Genomic DNA, 24,066 nt, shown 5'->3' on the forward strand with positions numbered 1-24,066 from the left:
ATGTCTCCATCTTCCTCCTCTTATTGAGTCCAAAGTTGAACACTTCTCGAACGCGAAGAAAACGGCAAGAGAGAGAGAGAGAGGGGCCGAGACAGGCCCAAAGAAATACGCCAAACGCCATAGGAGAACTTGTCCACGCCGACGCGAGAGAGAAAGAAAGACGCAAGCGGAGCCACCCACCCACCTCCGGCGTCAATCGTTCGATCCACGTCGTCGTCGCCCTACGTCTCCGGCGGATGCTCCGTCGCCGCCGGCGGTGGCGGCGATGAGAGAGGAGAAGAAGACGATGGAGGGCGCATCGGAGGAGCTTGAGCGACGGAGCCGCTACCTCAGCTCCCTCATTCAGCGCACCAGGCTCAAGCCCGACGGCGAGCCGGAGAAGCAACACCATCAGGAGCCGGCGAAGCCTGATAAGGAGAAGCATCACCACCACCACCATCAGCGGCAGGAGAAGAAAAAGAAGAAGGAGGGAGATGAGGTTGTCGATGGCGGGGAGGATGATCCACAGGAGCAGCAGCATAACGTGCGTGTGAGGGCAGCGGACATGCCGCCGGAGCTCCAGAAGCGGGCGTTCCGGTGCGCCCGCGAGACGCTCGCCACCATGCCCAAGCTCGACAGCAAGCGGCTCGCGCTTGCCCTCAAGAAGGTACGCTTTCTTCTCTTGTTCCTACTCTCCCTTTGTTTTAGATTTGTTGTTCCCCAGGAATTTGCTTGCTAGATTTCACCTCCGCTCTCCGAACCCTAATCCTCTGTGGGGACAGCGACTGTTAGATAAATATGTGTTTTTGTTGTAGTTATTAGTTATTTATTAGTGTTTAGTATCTCAATTAATGCTTTAAAATATGGGTCCGATAGAGTGTCTTGATATGGATTTTGGTGGGGACTGGTAGTTCGTTTATGGTAGTGATTAATTTGTGGTGGAGTCTGAACTTTAATTGCTAGCTATAACGGGACATGATGTAAGTTGCTTTGTGGTCACCTATCATGTTTGGATTTGTAGCTGAGGATGGAGATATGATGTTGTAGTTTTGACCCTTATCATAGCTGGTACGTATTTGGATTGCTGATACTTTATACAGTGATATAAGAAATGTACCAATCGCTATATTTCATACAGCCATAAAATTTCTGATCTGCAATTTTGACATGGCTGGTATCCTCTTAATATTCTTCACAAATAATATTTTGTTAATATTTTTTCTTTTTATTAAGGTTTACTGTAACCTGCTGTGAGAATACATAGTTGATTTCCTTTTCTAGACTAATTGACTTTGTCCTAAGCCCACAAAACAATATGGAGTTCATCAGCTTTGTGAATTTTATTACCTCAAAAAAAAAAGAGAGGCAAAAGTAGTAAGGAAGACAATAAATTCAAGACAGGAAATTTCTAGTTGTTTCCTTTTTGTTGAGTTGATTCCTGCCTCTGATCTTTCCCTTTTTTCCCGGAAGAGTCTTTTTGGCTGTATAGATATCTGGTTACCATGTCCTTGTGACATCTACTGACTTTGGTGGAAATTAGCTGAGAAGAGGAGGTGGGATGGAGAAGTATAAGAGATTGGGGAGACTCTTGATAGCTGATCCTTCAATCCCCATTTTTCTGGGCACAAGGAATCACATATTGGGTCGGTTCACCTTGGGATTGTGGGATTGACAACCTTCTCGGTTCTCACTCTCCTCTCTTCTTTAGACTATGCTCCTTTGCCAATACTGATTTAAGCGGGAGGTGCCATGTCAGATATGGTAGCAGGAAAAGTTTAGCTTCCATGATGTCCAGGAGATAGAACACTACTAGATCTTGTACTAAAGGGTCACATTTGCAACACTTTGTTGATTTAGAAAATCTTGCTATTGTTTTGCTAGCAATAATACAATTGACACAGTTTCTTTGCACAATGTCATTTTGAAGATGATCCTTTTAGAGGCTTCTAAATTTCAAAATCTTTTCATTTTTGGGTTAAGTGTGCTTGTTTCTGGCTACTTGGTTGATATGGATTATGGAGTTTAATAGGATGCTCGCCTTTGGTTTGCTGGTCTTTACTTGGTGGAAAATTTTCCTTATATTTTTTCTTCTTTTCTGAGCTGCTGCTGTTTCATGCTTTTATTATCTTGATCCCTCATAAATGGATTTTTTTGTTTTGTTGTTAATTGGACTTGTTATTCAATTACTGCTTCTGAAACTATGCTTGTCATAATTTATTTTGAATCAAATGATGGATCTTTACTGGACCTCATGGCCAAGTGATTTTCTTCGACAGAGCCATATTAAACCGGTCTTCAATTACATCACGGATATTATCAGGCATTGTCCATGATACCATTTCTATCGTAGCAATGTCTTGTGGCTTTCATTGGTTATGCTTTTGAGATGTTTACATGATTGTAGAAGTAAGACGATTCTTGGTAACTCCTATTTAAAGTCTAGCATTGTCTTGTCGACTTTTGTTAGTACTGATTTGATATTAGTCTGCTCCCCGTGGAATGTGTCTGTATCTTCCAGTGAGCACATCTATATATTATTCAAGTTTCATTGTTGCATGAAGATATTTGGTCATTTTCAATACATTGTTCAGTAGTTTGTTACATGCTATATGTGACACTTTTAATCTTCTGTCTGCATTCATCTATAAATATATGCAGGCCAGACATTGTTGAGTTATTTTGGATTCAACAATTATCATTCTTGGCTATATGGTACTAATGGTAAATTCAACTTTTGGCCAAAATGTTTTTTGCATAGCTATACATCTATATTATTTTAAATGTAATTGTTAGCATGCAATCCTGATTTTATTTTGGTAGTTCTTCTTGGATATAAATGAAATTACTAGTTTAGGAAGTGTTGTGAATATGAGGTCCTGAGTTGATTTGAACTTTTTAGGGATTTGTCTAGTCCAGCACCATATTTTAGTCAAGTTGCGGCATTCTAGATGATGTAGCAAGCAAGGTTCAGGCATCATATTAATAGTAACATCACGCATTAAGGTTTCGACTGCCAGATTGGAAAGAGCAGAAAGAAGATAAGAATGTGCTAGGGGCATCTAGATTCACGAAGTTTGGGGATCCTTTAAGATTTAAAAAATGGATTGGTGAATGTAGGATATGCAGGCTATCTAGAGGGGGAAAAATACATTGGATCCGATAATGAATTCCTTCTCATTAAACATATGTAAGGATTCCTAAAGAACAAAAATTTTGACGTAGACAGTCCTAAAGGCTTCTCATTAAACATGTGTAAGGACTCCTAAAGAATCTAAATTGTGACTTAGATAACGCTAAAGACCTTATTCAACTTATACTATTAGTCCTTCGTAGGTAAATCAGGACCCTTGAAATGTAAAGAGCTAAGAATATTAACTTGGACTATCTGGAAGAGTGGTTGATAGGATAGTTCCATTTTTTAAAACTAATGAGTAAGAAATTTCATGTGCATTTTACATGATTAACAAGCATTCTTCCTGAAGTTGGTACTATTGTCCTTTTGGATGAATTTATTTCCTTTTTTTTGGTGCTACCTGCCACTACAATAGTTAGGATTTCTTGAGTGTTGTTGACACACTCCAGGATGCTCGGAAATCAGAGTACAGCATGACACTCATTCGCACCCAAAGAATGTCACATCTTCTTATGTCAGCTGCATGTCTAGACACTTACTGCAAGTTAAGGCACTTTAACTCAGTGTAAGGCAGTGGGAACTTCATGTGGAATGTCATGTAATTTTTTTTTATTAATCTATATGGCACAGTTCATGTTTTGTGACTAAGAAAATTAAAGGTAGTCACTGTATTTTGGTTCATTTGTATGTTTCTGTTTTGAATATTTGTTTCATGCAAGATAACTTTGGCATCTGTTATTCATGGAGGTTGAGATCTTAGATGCTGTAAGAGACCTAGACATTTTGACATCATGCCAAGTGACTATTAAACACTAATTTATTGCTTTAAAAGCATGTTAGTCCCATAAAAGGAAGTTGGATATCTAATCCTCTTTCTTTCTTTTACAATTTTTATGTATTCAGTGATTTATCTTCCCTTTCTTTGCACATTCCCAAATCACCAAGGGGAATGATCCCCAGTTGAATTCAATCCGTTGCTGTGTTTGCTGATTTTGGATTTCTAGAAATCCTCAATGATGAACTAGATCTCTAAAGGAGTTTTGGGACCATTTTTGTGATTCGATGTATCTTATCAAAAGATGGTTTTTGTACTTTAGTTAGTAAAGATCTTTGCATGGTTAGCTGAGTAAATCATAACCATAACCATCAATTCTTATCTCGGTTATTTCAGGCATGAATCCTTGTTACCACTTATTCCTACTTAGGGCTATCTATGATGTTATTGCAAATTTCTCCAAGTCCTTTTTCAAAACTCTTGCCCATGTCAACATAGATCTTCTCTCTGTCTTCCAAAATCCTTGACTAAAGATCATAGTACTTCACCTCACCAGTTTGTCCTAGACTTCATAATACATGCCCGTGCTATCTAATTGGTTCTTCATGGTCTAACTCCTATAGTTCCTTTGACATTCTTATTCCACACTCTATCCTTCATACTATTGCCTCACGTGTTTTGAAATTCTCACTTCATTGTTGTGGGATCCATTTCATAATATGTATGCCTTTTGCAAAAGTATGTCAACCACTATCTTTTCTCCCATCTTGACTTGTTACTAGGAAAATGGCTTAGCTAAGAACTCCTCCTTCTTCTCCTCCAAGCCTTTTCCCATCAAATTTTAAAGGCTTAGTTAAATGTTCCTTACAAAGACACAAATGACAAAAAAATCTTTTCAAACATCACAGTCTCCAATTATTCAAGCTAGGAACCTGAAAGAGAGCCCTGCCATGGTATGTCCTCCACCTCCAAGCCTTTTCCCATTAAATTTGGGAAATGGCTTCTTTACAAAGGCACGCAAGATAGAAATATTTTCAAACATCACAATCTCCAGTTATTCAAACAAGGAATCTGAAAGAAAGCCCTGCCATGACATGTCCATCAAGGCTTTCTCATTTCAATAAAATGGTTCAAATTTTGTCTGATTTTCGATCTGAGCTCAGAGAGATGATAAATGAGAAAGGTAACAAGAAAGAAAATAAATGAGAAAAGAACCCAAAACTAGGCCTGTGGAGTCCACCCCAATGAGAGGACTGAATGCTAGTCCACCATGATTAGCTAAAATGTCATTGAAGTGATTTACACATGTAAAGATCACGTCTTTTATATATTTGGAGGACAAGTTACCTACTAGCATATGCCAATTGACACTTCCAAATCTATGATTTCATCTAAATAACTCATATTGTTAGAACCTGCTGAATTGGGATTTTGATCTTAAACGGAGAGAATGCTGGAGGCAAACTATAATGCTGAATGACTCCTTAAAAGTATATATTCCTCCTTACCTTATTCTTTTCCTTTTTCTTGCCATAGCTTTTCTTTTGAACTAGGTGCATGTCGTCATAATTGCTGATGGTAGGGATTAAGTGGCCAGGACACCTTCTGGTGCTGATTGGATCCAAACCCAATTTTCTTCTCCTTCAATGTGTTGCTGCTGTTCTCATCTAAGAATTCTCACTCCCATTATTCATATGCCCATCTCATCCTTCTCTCATGAAGAGACAAAAGAATTCTTTCCAGCATCTTTGGTGAACCCAAGAATGAGTTTTTATGCAGCTGTTTTGTGGAGGAAGAAAGATAGGGCATGATGTTGGAGGCAATAATGAGACAATGAAAGCATATTCTGGCTAATGTGGCCCAGATCAGAGTCAGCCAGGAAATAATTAGATAATGATAGGCATATTCTGGCATATCGACTTCTCTATTAATATCTCTTATTTACTCATTCTGATCATGCCTTTAATTGAATTTACAATTCACATTATCCTCTTCTGGATCATGTTGTCAAACTGCCAAATAGATTGAAGTTCCGTTGAGGCATCAAGTAGTCATTTTCAGTCAAGCTAGTATGTTATGTTAATGATGAGAGGTTAGGTGACCTTAATACTTATTGATCAGTTACTAATGATATCTTGATAGTTCACAATGTTTGTTCTTATCTTTTTGACTTCTCAATAACAGAAGTTGCTTGAATGGTGCTGGGGCATATATTACTCTTGCTGCTGTTATGCAGACTAATGTGGTTATGAAATTTGTAGACACGGGATGATTGAGGATATGAAATTGCAATCTCAAAAATGTACTGGGAGAAGGTAGCATGGAGTACAAGGGTGTGATAGGACTTAAGGCGACAGGTACTAAATTTCTACTTTCTAAAATTTTTGTTTGAATGTAAAATTAAAATTTAATTATAAAAGTTGGATTGAAAAGTGAAATTGAAATGAGATGTGGAGGTTGATTTAAGAAAATGAGGAGAAAGGTTTTATTCTCAGCTTTTGGTTATGGGTTATGTAAAATTATTGGTAGCCTAGATATTTACAACAGGCTTGACACTTCAGTTTGGATATCAATGACTGAACTAGTCTAAAGAAAATGGAAGTAGTGCATACAGATGTTGCAGAGGATATGGACTATGGAGAAGGGGTTCTTGATGTTTAAAATGGGTTGAGTTACTGATGATTTGAAGGTTTTAACCAATGTAAGATAAATGTAACTTTTAAGAGATGAATAGAAGCTTAGATGAAGATTGCAGCAAAGAGGATCATAATTGGTGGTCCATGCCACCAAGATGCTTGCATATCAAACCTAGGGTTATGTAACTTTGCATGCAGAGCCACCTTCAAAAATAGACAAACTCATTTATTGTTCAGAAGATGTTACACATCAGAGCACAAGTATTTTACAAGCTCTTATGGGTTCATGTAGTTGCTGGAGGGACATAAAAGGGGAAAAATCCCTACTCCTTGGGAACAAGTAAAAGCTTATTAGAAAGGAGAAGAATCCTGTTATCTCAAGGGTTAGATTTCCTCCTATTATCTCCTAATTAAGCAAATCATTTGTAGGTTATCGACCTTTCCAGAATGGAGAAAATGTACCCTGGCTCAGAGAAATTTTTTTGGCATTGTCATACCTGTTGGAGATTTTGATTTGTGTGAGTAGGAAAATTATGGAGAGACCAAAATGGAAATTTAAGTTGTCAAGAAGAGGACAAAGAATGAAGCTCTAATGTTTTTTGTAGCTCAGAAATGTTTGGAGCATTTGATCTCCAATCCGGCAGGAACTGGATACTCTTTACTACAAGAAGGGTGCAAGATCCAAACTAGGTGTGGATCTTAAAGTCCTTACTTGCAGAGAGAAGATCAAAATTATATGATGTCAAGGAGAAAATAGCTAATGGCCAGAGCTTGGAGAAATTAACATGAGCACATACATCATCACAATTGTAGAAGAGAAAAATCACATTGGCAATTTGATAGTAGAAAATGCAATTCAAAGAGAAGATGAAATTTAAATTTTCCAGCATGCAGTCCAGTGAGGATACTTAAGACCTGGATTTAAGGATTTGATACTTCACAGGTTAGGAGAATCTGGTTCAGGAGTTTTAAAAGAGGTGCTTCTGCCTATCAAAGAATTAGAGATAATGGTCTACCAATGGTATGTCGAACCCATCCAAACAGGTGTATACCGTACCTTATCAATGCCGAACTAGTACGCAGTACAGGGGGTGTCTTGAGTATTGATACACCAAACTGACCCGCATTCCGAGCATACCCACTGTTCCAAGAAGGTACCTATATAGCATCCATAAGAATTTTGAAAGATGAGTTTCTACAAGTCTCAACTCTAGGCCTTCTTGTTTTCCTTTTTGTTATTTATTCTAGGCTGTCTGGTATTACCTCTTAACATCCTTGGCAATGATATTATAATATGCCCGTTGTCAAAGAGCTTGCCCAGTCTGTTTCATCTCAGAGCATAATGCTGCAATACATGATGTGTGATTTCATCATGCACAGTATAGGTGCTTGAATTACTCTCACTTTATATTCTTCCAAGAAAAAGTTCCCTATAGAAGCTCTCCATATAACAAAAAAAGATATTAAAAGGCTGCACAACATGTGACATTGTTGTGTTTCATAGCATCTTATTCTAATAATATTTGGTTCCCAATCTGGCGAGATGGTTGTAATAGACTCTTCTTGTGAGAAGACATCTATCTCCCAGCTCCAATATCTGTCATCTCTATTCTCTAATATTTTTGTCAACCTTGTGAGACATAAGAACGACTCAAATATGCCATAGATGTCAAGCTTTAGTTCATCATAATTTGCCTTCTACAAATAGGGCTTTGCATGCCCCTTCATCCATCAGACAATGCTCACTATCATCTCATGACTATGAACCAATACAAAAAAATCTTCGAGACTCTTGCTTTCCCTGCATAATCTTAGAAGATCTAACATTTGCCATTCCAACTATGTATTTTATGTTTTATGCCTCCTGAAGGCTTCCACCTCTGCAAAAATATCCTTCAAGAAAGGGCTTTCCACACCCTTTCACACACCATATAGTACTCTCTCACTACTACATCATGAAGAGGAACCAATATAGAAAATTAGAAACCCTGAACACTGATGTGGAAGTCCTTTCCATTCATAATTTTGAAAAGTCTTGACCATTTTCGCCATTCCCAACTTTGTACTTTACATTCTATGTGACCTGCGAGCTTTCATCCTCTACAACAATATCCTCCCAGCACTAGAAACAATTTATTTTCCTTAACCACCTATGCTTATCGATTGTAACAATCTTTTTCTAATCACCCTTGTATATATTAAACCCTTAGAATATGTAGGAATTTACCTCATTAAATTTTAAAGATGCTGCACTACTAAGTTACCCTAATCTTTCAAATGATTGATATCTCCAATTTTACTAAACTAATAATGCCTTTCTCTAGCATATTGCTAACCCTTTGCTTTTGCAAAAGATCCCTTTTATCTTTGATCAACTTAGCCACAATGGAAGCAGGTGGCCTCCTAGAAGATGAAATAAGCTATATTAGCCTTTTGGTATGGAGCTCCTTATTGTGTTAATCAGGTTCCATAGCTGTTTTTTTTTTTCTGTAATACTAGTAGATTGAATAGAGTTGTTTTAGAATTTGTGTTTGAGTCTTGCACATCGATGATTATTTGTACATCTAACTTGATTTTAAATGTTAAATACATTTTGATGAGTCAAAAGTGTGCTTTAATGATTTTAAATATGTGATGTCGAACAAGTTTGCACGAGAATCTAAGCAAAAGTTGGATTGGCAAAAGTCATGCAGGATTCAGTAAGAGGTTGACTCGGAGACACATAGTTGGCCTAAATTGCTCAACAAACTTTTGAAAGTTAGCAAATTTGCCATCTAGTACTTGGTTTGTAGTGAGTCTATTATTTTTTAATTTTTTTATATACTTCTTTGTTTCAATAGTTGTGATAGTTGTGTTTAAAGTTGGGTAGAAATTCCAGTTCTCTTAGTTAGGAATCAAAATCTCTAGTCAAGCTTTAGAAGACCAAGACTTTTCTTTTCTAAAGTTGACTAGATGGCAGACAACTTAAAATATACCAAAGAGGCATAAGTACTGCAATAGATTCTTTTGCTTTTTCATTAATAAATATTGCTATTTATTTTTCTTTTTTATTTTTTTGTCTCTTGTGAAGAGGTTGTGGCATTCTCTTGTGAAGCCAAAGGAATAGCTAGCTTGTTAGTCCATGAGCTTCAGAAGATATTCTTCCTATACCCGTGAGCTTGTTTTTAAGAAGATGGTGCTCCCCTCCTTACTCGTGCCGTGTTAATATGTATAAAAAAAATTAATTAAGATAAACCATGAATTTTTTTGGCATAAATCTGCATATCATTTGGTGTATTTATATGTGTTATGGTGTTCATATGAAGGAATGCTGAACCAGCCTGTACCGATCGGCTCAGACCGTACCGAAGAGATCAGACCGGTTCGACATTAAAAAATGGTACTGGCCCGTACCGGCCGGTACCGGCTAGGAATCGGTGCGAACCAACCGGTTGGTTGCACCGGTTCCAGATTTTTTTGGAATTTGGGATGTGTGAACCAGACCGAACCAAGGGTACCGGTTCGATACCGGTTCGGTTTGGTCCGAACTAGTACTGAACCGGTCCGGTGGCCGACCGGTAGCAAGGTATGCTGAACGGACTGGAACTGGTCGGTTCAGCCCGTACCGATGCCGACAGGCACCGGTCCGGTACGACATATAAAATCGGTTCCGACCCAGACTGTACCGAATCGATGCCGACAGGCACCGGTCCGGTACGACATAAAATCATGGGTCAGAACCGATCGGGGAAGAAGAAAGAAGAGGAAGAAGAAGAGAAAGAGAAGAAGAAAGGAAGAAGAAGAGAAAGAGGAGACTTACCCGTACCGGGCCTCGTCGAGGTGATCCTTGGCAGGGCGATCCTCGTCAGGGCTTGCTCGCGGAAGAAGAGCGGAGGAGAGAGGATCCTCATTGGGGCTTGCTCGCGGGAGAAGAGCGGAGGAGAGAGGAGAAGAAACGAGAAGGCTCGGGAAGAAGGTAGGAAATTCCGCACGAAAAACGCTTCCCACAAGAAAAATGGCACAGAAAACGCATTTGCGGGCTGCAGTTTTAAGTAGAAAAACGAGGAAAACGCACGGAAACACGGTCCATGGGTGCAGGGCCACGCGTCTGCGCGCTCTCGCGCGCGCTATCCCCGAACCGGGTCGGTACGACGAGGTTCGGCTCGGTATGATACCAGTACCGGTGCCCACCGGTACGTCGGTACAGTCGGTATGGCGTACCTTGATCGGTACCGATTCGGCGATCCTTGATTCATATTAGTACTAGTGAATGCATACTACCAAACATTACATCCTAACATGAAGTGCCTCAACCAATATTAGCATGGTACATGGTACAACATGTTTGGTTGATAGAAGAAATATCTTTCTATCATAAAAATGCCAAAAAGGATTTGAATAATTAAGGCATGCATCACATTCTTAGAGCATAAAAGTAATAAAAATTTTAAATTTCATCATCCTTTATCAAAACATTTGATGACTAGGTTGGTGGATTCTTGCCATTTTTAAATGATTTTTCATTTTGTCTCTGATTCTATTGTTATGGTTTTATAACTGCAACTTTGCTTGTGCAATGGTACCTGGGGATCGAAGATGGAGTGAAAAATCCAAGGCATAAAGCCAAATATGTACAATCACTGCAAGCTTACATGCAACAATCATGACAATATACTAGCTTGCATCTACCAAGAAAATAAGTTCAATTCATGCAATTATGTGGAGACTAACGACGCAAGAAAATCATACAAAGTATGCATGCTTTTATGAATTATTGGATTACGTATAATAAAATAGGATGAGGGTGGGCCTTGGCACAATGGTAAGGTTGCTCTTGTGACCTAGATGGCATGGGTTTGAAACATGGAAATAGCCTCTTTGCATGCAAAGGTGAAACTGTGTAAATCAAACCCTCCCTAGACCCCGCAGGAGCTTCGTGGACTTGGACAACCTTTTTTTATATAATAAAATAGGAAGTTATTTCTAGCAGAACCCATCAATTCATAGTATATCCCCCAAGCCCCCCTATTAACCCCTCCCCCCCTCCCCCAAAAACAAAAAAAAAAAAAGGAGGATTCCACGTCATCTGATAGTGTGCATGTTGGATTGAGTGCGCCTGAGTTCACTCAAAATGGGACAGTACATTCTAAAGCTTGTAGAAACCATTTTGTTCCTAATTGATAACATATCATATTCTAATCTAAAAGAATTTGAAATGACATGATTCATTTTGATTATAATGTGAAACTACTATTTCTCTTGCAATGTGTAGGCCAAGAAATTATTCACTGAAATGTTGGAAATGTACAACAACCATTTCTAACCTAGCAAACAAGTGAGAGAAGCCATTTTTTTAGCTTCGGTAATTGACCATTCATGGTAGGTGTCAACAAGAACTCAAATGTCACCTGATTTGATAAGTTGATATAATGATTCATTACAAGCTTTTTGCCCTAAAATTAACATTCTTGCATGTGTGCACTTGTATATATACGTAAATATAGATAAGGTGAATATAATGGAATTTAATGGACATCTTTCTGTTCAATTGTTTTAAGCAAATTAACAAGTTCTAAAAAATCTATGCTAGATGCAATTTCAAGCTATAATACATGTATTTGATCATGACGGGTATAATAAAAGCCCAAGCAATACTAATTCCGTTAGGCCTACAAGGTTTCCTTGAACAATATGTTTTTTTTTTTCCTTTTTTCTCTATGACACTAAGAGCGACAAAATGGGGCAAAGAATGATGAGTTCTAGCTGCATGACATCTGACCGGGATTAGTGAAAGCTATTAATCATGCAGGGAAAGCATTTTAATGAAAAATTTATTCTTAATATGTATATGAATGTATCATATAAGTTTTTTTAAAGGATAAAGATTTTAATAAACTTAAATTATTTTATGATTGAAAAGTGGCAAGTAACAGACAATATGCTTCTAGTGATTAATGTCTTTTATACAATGATACAACAGATTTATATTGACATATTGTCCTTGGGGACCAAATCAGATGCATAGAATATGCAAGAAGTTTACTATATATATATATATATAAGTCTGAGGAAGTTTAGTTAATAAAGATATTACAAGTATTCCAAGTTTCCGACTCAGAACCACTATAACTATTGATATCTTGAATTTTTAGGGAAATGAAGTTTTACAATCTTTAATGATAAGTTGATAATACTAGTTGGTGCTTAGCATAAGCAGTTGGTATTCCTCCTCTATTAGAGGTAATATGCAATCTTGCATGAATATTGACATCTCAATTGGATTGGGATGCATGACCAAGTGCTTGACTTGGCATGGGGAAAAAGGGAGTTGGGTTGGGGGGATAAAGTAATTGAAATAAAAAATATATAGTTAAAAATTATATAAAAGAAAACTCAAAGATGTCATTTGTTAAGGTCTTCCGATATGCATATTTCTCATTCAAATTTCCTAATTAGCTAAATGATTTTGAGAACATGACATTTTGCAAAGTTATTTTAATACCTATATTTTTTGGACAATCTTGAGAAGATAAAACCTCACTTTTAACACTATTATATTAGGCCAAACTCACTGGTGGAGCACTCTAGCTCTCTACTAGTTTTCAATAGTTGTAATTAAAAAAAATGATAGATATCCAAGTATTTGACGCTCTCTGGTTTGGCTACATATTTGGCATGGATTCTAAGAGCTGGATGTGAGTGTCCAGGTAACATAGGTCATGTATTTTCAGATTTTTTAAATTATTTCTGACAAAGGGATGTAATAAAGCATAGTGGCTTCTGCCCAATGGGCCAAGGGGCCTTTTTTTCTTTTCCTTGGCTTCAGGGCTCGAAGTTGAAAAGAAATAATGAGGCATAGCTGAATGGGAATTTATGGAATCCCATTAGTTATTCTTCTGTCTGATCCAATTTCATTCCTCATGCTCCATAAGCCTGCAACTAGAAATTGTCTATTTCGATTCCATTAAAGATATCGAAGGAAATATCAAGGTTTGCTGTATCGTTACCAGGTATCATATTGGTGGCTTGCAGGTATGGTGCAGGTTGGTAAGGCACGCCTCTATGCCAACACATGGGATGATGTTGGAGGCGAGACAACAGCTATGCCATGTGTTGGTACAATATAGCCATACTGTATCATTTGTTGAATCGAGCCTCCATACCATACTGGTAACTCACCAACACAGTATGGTATGCTTGGTACCAGGTAGTACGACTCGATACAACAAACTTTTAGGGAATATGCATTCTCCATAGGCTTGTTTGGATGCCCCCATAACTTATTGACTAAATTTTCTTTATTTAGCTAAGGTCAAGAAGATGTTAGTGGTGACGATAGAGGAGTCCTTGCTGGGAAACCATGGACCATACCATTCTCAAAAAAGTGGGGATATTCGAGTTCCCCTTTCACAAGGAATCTGGTATCCCTATATTTCTGAGGTTGTGCCATCTAGAGGCTTTCCTAATTACAACAATCTCAAACTTCCCTTCTCGACACCCCAACTTTGGTGCTTAAGGGATTCATTTGATGGACAACATATTCAGCCACCCAAGCAGATCCCAAAAGTTTGGTATCAGTATGAAAAGATATCAAAATTTCTGAGGAGGGTCCATTATCCTTCATTAATGGAACTTTAGCAGCCACTTGTTCAGCTTGGTGGGCTGGGAGAGCTAGGCTCATCAATGTCTGGTAAAACTACTTGGAGCTCATGTAGCCCATGCCATATTAATCTTTTTTTTTCCATACTTGGTATCCAGAGTGCTTAATTTCCTATGCAATCTTTGGCTTTGGAGGTATTTATCATGTGCTTCTTGGACTTGAAACTCTTGAAAAATCTTTTCCATTCTCGAGCATATTTTATGTTTGTATGTGAATGTTAGGACCTCTAATCATTTTCAGTAAGTGAAAGTGACAATAGCCACGATCAACAAACTCATCAATGTGAGATATCAATGTTCGAACACTTGCTGTAGTATGTTTGTTGTAAAACCAAATATTTTGTGGTCTCCAATTTCTGAACAGGATATCAGATGACATTTGAGTAGGTTAACAAGGATTCTGTTTAATTGGTTATATAGTTTAGAGTTTGGCCCGTAATAATATTTTATGTAATATTTCATTGTAGATTAGCCCATAACTTGTTAGCATGGTCATTTTTGATAAAAAAAATACTGCCTTTTTGCACCTCATGGTCCTTTAGCATCCTTATTGTTTTTGTCAAAACTAATGAAATGCTTCCCCTAACTATTTCTTCCTTTTGGATTGCTGAATGTAAGTTTCTTTTCATTTGCAGGAATTTGATTCATCATATGGGCCAGCTTGGCACTGCATTGTGGGTACAAGTTTTGGTTCGTATGTCACGCATTCTTTGGGAGGTTTCTTGTATTTCTCCATCGATAAAGTCTACATTCTTCTCTTCCGGACGGCTGTTGAGCCATTAAGCCATTGATGGGGACATCACAACTCAAATGAGTGGTTCTACGGAAATATAGATGCTTGGAATGCTGTTCAAGTTTTGTTAGCAGACCTTCGCATTGCTGCTGAACATGTAGTAATGATGTGAAAAACATGTACAATTGTAATGCAACAAGGACATGAAACAATTGGCTGTTTTTTCTGTGTCTTGGCCAACATACTAAGCACTGCTGCGATGGTTTACCTGTGATATCAGACATGCTGAATGTGTTTTTCCACTGATTGGATAAATATGCAGATTTAGATGTGTTCGAGCATGATGGAGCTTGGTTAGTCCTGCATCTTAACTTTGTATTTGGCCAAGGTTATCTGCTGGGTGTGTAGTATGCAACTATTTCCTCACTTATTTTTGTCCATTTTCTTTTGTGTGGTAAGCTTCTTCATGCAGTTTTAGAGACCAGGACTCTTAAACAACTGCAAATACCATTACGCACATTTATCACAAATTTTGGGTGTCTGGAGGACTTCTATCACCTTACAAATGCTTTTATACATGTGTTAAGAAGAAAGTGTGTTTCTCCATCATTTCATGCTCATCATACATATGGTTTAATGTTGCACTAATTCAATCAAGACATCAATGGTTTGAGATCTCATTTTGCAATTGAGAGGCTGAGCTCAGTGCTTGAGTGGGCTTGGCTTAATTCTAGATGGACTTCGTGTATATATTTAATGTGCTAAATTTTTTTAGCAAGCCAATGTATTTCAACAATATTTTGTTATACCTAAGCTATGCTTAAAAATATTTGTTGTAGTACTGCCGTTAGCATGCTAGATTTTTAGGCTTATTGAACCATGTGATCTTTTGAGAGAGACTTGTTGAACCCCATAGTTCACTGCCAAAAAAAATATTAGAACCAAGTAGGTCTTAATTATGTGTTGGACATGGACCGCATTGTTCTTGAAAGGAACTTAGTCATAGTGATCAAGTGAATCCAAGATCCGAGTAGTACGGTTAGTGAGATGCGGTTGATTCACGTCATTTGTAGACTTTATTCACGTGACTTTTGGATAAGTGCGCTTTCTATTGGGTTATTCATGGCAAATAGCACGGCGGATTGAGATTTTATTTGGGATGGCCAGATTTTCGGTTCCATCTTTTTTGTTTTTGTTTTTTTTTTTGTGACTTTAAAAAGCTTCACTCAAACCGTTGCACCAAAAAAACAAAAGAAAAAAAAAAGAAAAAAAAAAGAAAAAAAACAATGGCTAACTTTCAACCTGGCCATGCAACGCACGTGCCATGAGGTCGGTTCCTCTGATGCCCTTCACTCGTTTTATGGCGTCCATCTGCGTTATCATCTAAACCCTCCACTCTCCACTCTTTCCACCATCCAATGGAGCATTCTCTTCCAACTAACGCCAACCCCGACGCTCCCTTCCCATCTTCCACTCCCTCCTCGTCCACCGGAAGCCCCTCCGGCGATGCCGCCGGCGCCGATCAGACGGGCCCCCACGGCGCTCTTTTCTTGGTGCTGGGATACCTCCGGTTGCCGGAGCTGTTGGCGTTCCAGAGGGTGTGCAGGCTGTTCAGGGATGTGATCGACGGCGACTCGCTCCTGTGGCAGCACATCGCCGTCGAGCCGCCCTTGAGCGGGAAGCTCACCGATGATGCCCTCTTGAAGGTTACAGCGAAGGCGGAAGGAAAGTTGAAATCTTTGGCTCTGTTGGATTGCTGGAAGATCACCGATGCCGGGCTCCTGCAGGTCGCCGATAGGAATCCTGGCGTCACCAAGGTATAAAATTGGTGAAATTTTGGTTGATTCATGGTGGTATAATTGTTGATTTGGAATTTGTTTGAGTCTAATTTTGGTATGAATTTGCTTTTCAAGTGGTTTGTTCAATGCGTATCGAGCTATGATGGTGCTCGTAACAACGGTTAGAAAGAGGAAATGAAGACTGATTCGAGGTTACTTATGACGGTCACAGATTTGTAATATAGGAACCTTGTTTTTTTATTCATTGGGTTCTATTGAATGTGGGGAGAGAAGTCTTGTTGAAAAACTCGGTCCTTCTGGGAGTAAGGTTGTCGGTTGGGGCCTTTCTAATTGCGGAAAGTTTATGAACTCTATTGAATTGCACTTCTTTTGTTTACTTGAAGAAACAAAAACAGTGAGTGCACAAGGAAACGTGGTATTCCAGATTGTGCAATGTGTAGACCCCTTGCAGATCATGGGTAGGAGAAGTGATGATTTTGGTTAACAGAAAATCTTCTGCAATAAAATTGTTGTTATTGAAAACAGTATTTTATAGAGATCATTTACATTCTTCTAGTAATTTTATAGACTTAGTTATGACGAGATAGGTATGATAGGCATAATGGGTATTCAGTATTCTGATCTTTTGGGTTGTAGAGTCAGTTTTATTTATTTATATACTTTTTATTTATTCTTTGAGAAGAGTCGAATTAGTTTTATTAGATTTAGTAATACTTGTATTTAGGAAAAAAAGGCTGACATGTCTATGCTGTCATAGACTTTTCTTGATCTGTTCTTGTTGCCAAAAGATTTTTGTTAGGTTAATTTAATATACTAGGAGGATTACTATATTATTCACCCTTGGACATTTTGGAGCGTGTAGAGAGTTATAATTTATTGCAGGCCGATGCTATAGGTTGAATTTGAACCCTTATATTTTATGCATATAATTAATTGTTAGCCACAATTATTTCAGAGGAGACTCTATGCTAGTATTAGATGACATCTTTAGATGATTTGACTGGGTCATAGTGGTAAAATGGAGTTTTAATTGGATGCCGCAGAAAGAATGGTTTTGTAAATTTATATGAACAAAAATACTTTATTCGATGCTATATGATGAAGGAAAACACAGGAGAATCTCTATATGCACCTCAAAAATTTAATGCACGAACAAAGAATGAAATTTTTAAAATCTGAAACTAAACCATTCAAGTAAATGCCCCTAAATTCTAATAAAATTAAATTCCTGCTAGGTAAATATGAAGAGTGCACAATAAATGATCTAATCAAATGCATCAAAATAAACATAACACGTGCAATGCATGGTGCTAACTGCTAAGATTATATGTAATTATTTTAGCATTAAAACTAGAATATGCAGCTAGGAGGTCTATGTGGGATCAAGTTCCAGAAGATTATTCCAGCAATAAAGTTTTTTTAATCTTAAAAGGTTTCTTCCTGTGATATGAAGTGTTTGGACACCAATTAGCGTAGTCAAAAAGCTACATAATGAGTGATGTAGGAAGTCCTTGGAGATCCTTTCCTGTGGTAACTGTAGATTGAAATCAATTGGGCCATGATTGCGACAAGGGCTATGTATAAGCTTTAGTGGACAAATGGTAGCTAATTGTGAGCTGTGAACAAGCACTCAGTCTAGAAAATAAACAAGGTAAAAAGGAGGGCAAGATTGACCATCTAGTAGTAAATTACAGGCAAATAATATGATCTGACCAGTATTGGTGTTGGAATATACCTGATTGTTTTGTTCTTCAGGCCTAATAGCAGACCATCTATTAAGAAGTTGTTGGTTCCTGTCTGTTTCCAGTAGATGGTGCAGCAAGAAGGCTTTGTGAAGATTTCATATGGTGAGGTTAGAGTTTAAGGAAGAAAAGTAGAAGCTGTAGCAATATAGCAGAAAAGAAAAGGGGAAACAAATGAGAGAAGGTGCAAAAGAGGAGAGAAAGAGGAAATATAAGATCCAGACTCACTCCGGATAGGCCTTGGATCTATCCATGAAGGAGTAAAAAACCTTAGACATGAGAAACCAAATTTTTACAATTGTTTAACATAAAAAAAGTACGAAAGGGGGTAACTATAATAAATAATATTCTAGCATTTTTATCAAAGGTTGATATACCGGACTGTATTGGTCTGAATTTGCTTGTGTCCATAGTACCTAAAGAGGAAGAAATTGGAGTCTTGATTTCTATGCTACTTTCACTAGTCATTTTAGCAAATGTTGAAATTGGGCCGGAAGGTATCTCATCTACTTGAACGGACTCTAGAACTATTTACTATGAACCTAGCTACCATGGGCCGGAGAAGAGCTGGCTTAACCTACTTGAGTAGGGAGGGGAAACAACATGATTCACGAGAATAGGGGTAGAATCAGAGTCAGGGACCATCAAAAATCAAGAGAAGCCACCAAGGCAGTAGTGGGGGCATCATTGGTGTTTGGTGTACAACTAGGGTGTCAAGATCATCATGTTCATCAATTTCCTAGGGTTGTTGGGGTTATGTCCATCATAGGAGGATTTCTGGTAGCCAAAGCTCCTAATCATTTTCCCTATACTCCCAAGGATGCTGTGAGAATTGAGGGCTGTTCATGAATTAAGTTTGCATGGTAGGTGCAGACAAAGTACTTGTAATTATCAACCGTCACTTTGATAGATCTGGGGATGACTTTTATCACTCATATGGTGATAGCATAGTTGGAGAGGTTAAGACCATCTAGGGATTGTCTACTTATAGAGAGAAGTGAACCAAGTGCATTAACTATTTAATGGATTGCCTCCATGTTCTATAAACAAGAGGGAGGCTGAAGAGCCTATATTGCACCTTGAAATATAGATCATGGTGGACAACTTCAAATTTAACATATCAAGGATGAACATAATGGGAGAAGACTCTAGTATTGTTGGTTTCCCTATTCATAAAGTCAAAAAGGTTTTGCTTAGAAGGAAAGGTAGCCAAGAATGATTATAGCCGATATTCCTCCCTTGCCAAACAGGGTTGAACGTGGAGGGAGGCAAAAGATTTCGCTTTGCAACCATGATGTAATCAAGCTCACCACACCACAGAGGGAGACCTTGATCACCCTTTCTGAGCAAGACCATGGTAAGCATTTTAGGTAGCTCTCTTTATAGGGATGAAGGTGGTCACATGATCCACCCAGTTGGGAAGCTTTTTTCTCCTTGCTAGGGTTAGATTGTTTATAGGCTATGGGGGTTTGTATCCTAAAAAGAATAGAATGACACTACTAGCTTGATGAGCTGCAAAAATTTTGTGGGATTCAACTTAGTTATGGTGTGTGATGATGAAGAAGAAGCACATGCTACAAGATTGCCCATAAGGAGTTCCTGGTAAAGGCAAAACTTCACATATATGGAGGACTATCTAACCCCATTCTCCAAAATGTAAAAGGAGAAGTCAAATGGCAATTGGGAATTGGAAAGTTCATTAGCATTATGGAAGATGATTGGTTGACGACAATTCGTATTAATAGCATCGATTTATTTCAAAAGTGGAAGGAGTCCTCCAGCTTCAAATAGTGGAGAAGCTTATGAAGCCAAATAGAACTTGGAATGAAGAGTGCATCAAGGTATTTTTCCACCTTGACTTGCTACTGAAATTTTTAATATTATTTTTAAATTAATATGCACACTTCAATCAATCAATATGGTACTCATGATGATATCAGCATATCACTGCTCTATAGGAAATGAAAGTAAGAATCAAGAGAGTATTTGGAATGCGTTGTGATCCATTAAGGTACATTTTCATGATCATAATTTTTTGTGTAGATGTTCATAGTCCCTACTTGTCACTTTATCAATAAAAGGTTCAAGTATTGCTATGTATCTTGCACTCATTGCATTTATTGCTGTGAAAAAATAGAATATATTTTATGCAATAATTGTGAAACTTCTTCAATTTGGATAAATTATTGCCTTATGTACATGTGGAACTGAATCCTCCTTCACACAATTTACTAAGTTGGTTTCATGGGGAAACTTGAGGCATAGGACTGCCAGAAATTTTTCGAAAAGGCAGCAATTGCAAATGACAACATGATGGTTATGGATGATGGATGACTTGGTGCAGCATTGTATATGCCCACAAGTTTACAAGGAGTTGATGAGAACCATTCAGCAAAAAAAGGGGAATTCTTTGATGCATAAGGAGGAAATGAGACTTCAAGACCGGATGAGACAACCAAAGATATATGTACTCTTGATGAAATTGGATTCCACAATATTGACTGTGATGTGTTTTGGAATGGGGAACACACTAGGTCCGAGATTGGATCCATAATGAAAAAGGATTATTCATTAAAGCATTTGCTGAATCTGCTCAAGAAATAAATCCTGTGGAAGCCGAGGCTATGAGCTATCTATTCATATATCAGTTACTAAAGATAATTAGAGCTCAATTGAGATTTTAAAAGGTAAAAAGCAGCCAGCATAAAAACTTGTTGATTGTGGAGAGTATCCTAGACTTCATAAAAAATGGTCTCTCTTGTAGTTTCATCTCCAGACCAATAAATTCAAACTAAGTAACTGGCTGACTAGATAAGCATGGAAGGGAAATTGTCAAAGTTTTACATGTGCATGTAGAAAGATATAAAGTAGATAGATTTTAATATTTCTTATTAGTTGATCAATGAATTGCCTTTGACCTTATTCTACCAAAAAAAAAGAAAATAGATTTATTGCCAACTCCTCTGTAGGAGACATAAACCGAGCTATTTTAGCACCCTGTCTTCTTGTGCCCTTTGTTTCCACAATAAAAGCACATGGCCAATTTGGGGATTCTTGGATGATTGGCCTCCCATACTTATGGTAGCATCACCACAAAACCCTCCATTATCCCTTCTAAAAGTAGCTCCAATGAGCGACTATCCCTTTTAACTACATAAGCCCATTTATCACCTATAACGTTCTCGAAGATTAGAGGAACACAAAAGGATGAGGGGAGAATTTGATCTAGATTTTGGAATGACAACATGGTGGAGGGAATTGGATTTGGAGAAGACTAGAATATGCTCAAATCTTTAATATCTTTAGAATTGAGCAATTCAAAATGAGCAATCAAATTCTAATAATTATCTTTAGAGATGGCCTTGCACCACTACCATGAGGCAAGGAAAGGGTGGAAAGATTTGTGAAGAGGAGAGAGGGGCAACCAAGTGGGTGTGAGGATAGTGAGAGGGAGGATGTCGAGGGGATCAACCACGGGGGAACCTTCCATTAGGAAAGTGGCATTGGGGGGTGGAGCGATAGCTATGGGTGAGGGGAAAGAGAAGGGGACCCATCAGTGCTGCACCTTGCATTAAAACAACGGTTTTATAATTTTAATCTTATTATCTTAATGAAGTTATCAAATGAATTCATTGTCATCATCGCCATCCTCAGTATTATTGCTTCAGCCTTTTTCCATAATATACCCTATTGATGCCAAAATTTCTAGGCAAGGCATAATTGAGCAATTATGAAGCCTACCATGAAATCAATATTTTCAGTTGGCACATAAGGAGATCTTACTTTGTTGGTTGCAGTTTAAGATTGTGCAATGAAGGGACAACCATCAAAATTTTTGTATATTTGTACAGAGCTTAGGTCGAGGGGTAGATGATACTTTCAAAGACTTCTATGTTGACAAAACCTTTTTCTTTTTTTAGCAAGTAGAAAATGGATGTTAAAGGGGTTTTTTCTTGTTAGTTGGAAGAGGGTGTTTAATCCAAATAGTAAGGTCACATAGGAGAATCAAAAAGTCAAGGTACATAAAGAGACTTTGCCCAGACAATAGTGAAGTTGCTAGAAAGGTTATGAAAACACTCATTCTAGAAGCAGATCATGGTTGGTGAAGGCTACCAAATTTTCTAGGTTTCCTCTCCTAGGAGGAATTATGGAGCTCTTGATTATATGTCTACTAGATTTTGGATGGATATTGAAGGGACCTTTTTGATTTTCATTCACATCGACTTTTCAAATTTCATAGCATGAGGATGCTACAGTGGATGAGTGAAGTCCAAAAAGAAGGTGATTGATAGGAAATACATGGTGGGTTTCATCATTGTTGAGGGAAGCTGATGAAACTAGGAAGCAAGCTCTGTCATAGTTTCAACTTTCAGAGCTCCCTTAACAAGGCTAAGGGAAAGTAAATTCAGATAGAAGGATGTGGAGATCAGACTATCCAATGATTTCTCCCTAGTTTATCTTTTTATCAGCTTCTTATTTATGGTTTATTGTTGCATTTTTGCTAGATTTATGTGGGGTATCCTGGTTTCTTTGAAGGGTTAGCTGGGTGGGTAAATTCTCTTTTGAGCATCTAGAGAGAAATTGGACTACTGATTCTAGTCACAGAGGCTTGGAATGTTACTTTTATGTTTTGTAATGTTTTGGTAAAAAGAAATTGTATCTATGTACTATAATGGAGAAAAGTTAGCAGTTTGAAGATTTTCCAAATCGTAGATGTGGAAAAGACAAGGGTGTTAATGAGCTTGGCTGAGGCCTGATATGGCTAAAAACTTAGGCCTAGGCCTAGTTGGCTTGAAGTTGGCCAAGGTAGATTAGACCCAAAAATTGTGCATGCCTGAGTTTCTGAGTTTCTTGTCCAACTAGGCCTAGTTCTATTTTATCTGAATTTTAAGCATGGGTTGAACTTGTACTTTCTCAATCATTAATATCTCTCGTGTTGGTTTGGCCCAAAAACCTTGTCCCTAAACTGTAACTCAGTTTTGTTCTTAGCAAAGTCTTTGAGTTGGTTTGTTTTATCCCACTGACTCCTCTTGTCTCCAAGAAAGATAAAGAGAAACATCTAGGCCATGAGACTCTTGCATCCTTAATAATCAGTATGCCAAAATGACTCGTAATTATTCAGATGATAAAGAGGGGATCCTTGGTTACTCCTTTTTTCTCCTTTTTTTTTTGTTTTGTTTAATGTTTGTCTTTGTTTATTTGTGTTGATTTATTGTTGGGTGTACTTTCAGGCTAGAATTTTGCGAAGGTTTTATTGATTTGCTCAATGTAATGAAACTTATAAATTTTGGATATCCCCTTGCAACCCAGCTCATTAAGCTCATATCTTCTCTTTCTCCCTGAAAATAGAAAAAAGGAATATATATATATTGTCTTCTTTCTTTAACTAAGTTAATCAATTTTTGTCAACTATTTTACCCATGCTCCATGCTGTCTACACAAAGGTTGCATCGAAGGCACTCTTTAACAATTAGATTAAAAAGTGTCATTGTTAGACCTAGATATCACAAACTTTACTAAATCCAGACATCAGATCAAACCTAAACAAACAAATGGAAGCAAGTCCTTCCACATTATTATTGGGTTAAATAAAGGGATCACACTTAATGCAATTGTGTTGCTGCATTGGCC

The 24,066-nt window shown here is 37.9% G+C and overlaps 2 protein-coding genes across 2 annotated transcripts in view; both read left to right on the forward strand.

Moving 5' to 3' along the window:
* LOC103721127 (uncharacterized) lies at positions 1–18,627 on the forward strand. The gene is made up of 2 exons (XM_008811192.6): positions 1–646; positions 14,797–18,627. Exons 1-2 carry the CDS (start codon positions 266–268, stop codon positions 14,950–14,952), a joined length of 537 nt encoding a protein of 178 aa, XP_008809414.1. The 5' UTR covers positions 1–265; the 3' UTR covers positions 14,953–18,627.
* The window catches only part of MEE11 (RNI-like superfamily protein), a 23,235-nt gene continuing 15,481 nt past the window's right edge, over positions 16,313–24,066 (forward strand). Inside the window, exon 1 of the mRNA XM_008811197.6 lies at positions 16,313–16,711. Within this exon, the coding sequence (XP_008809419.4) occupies positions 16,313–16,711 (399 nt within the window). The remainder of the gene's footprint in view (positions 16,712–24,066) is intronic.

This window comes from Phoenix dactylifera, chromosome 5 (genome assembly GCF_051530095.1).
Source record: "Phoenix dactylifera cultivar Ajwa chromosome 5, Ajwa_hap1_PhDact_Kaust_v1.1, whole genome shotgun sequence".
In the NCBI taxonomy this organism is placed as follows: domain Eukaryota; kingdom Viridiplantae; phylum Streptophyta; class Magnoliopsida; order Arecales; family Arecaceae; genus Phoenix; species Phoenix dactylifera.

What these genes read in the sequence shown, in the direction of transcription:
- LOC103721127 (XM_008811192.6), top strand. Translation starts at nt 266, where the DNA reads ATGAGAGAGGAGAAGAAGACGATGGAGGGCGCATCGGAGGAGCTTGAG. An exon ending in TCGCGCTTGCCCTCAAGAAG is followed by an intron (nt 647 to 14,796) that starts GTACGCTTTCTT and finishes TTTCATTTGCAG; the next exon opens with GAATTTGATTCATCATATGG.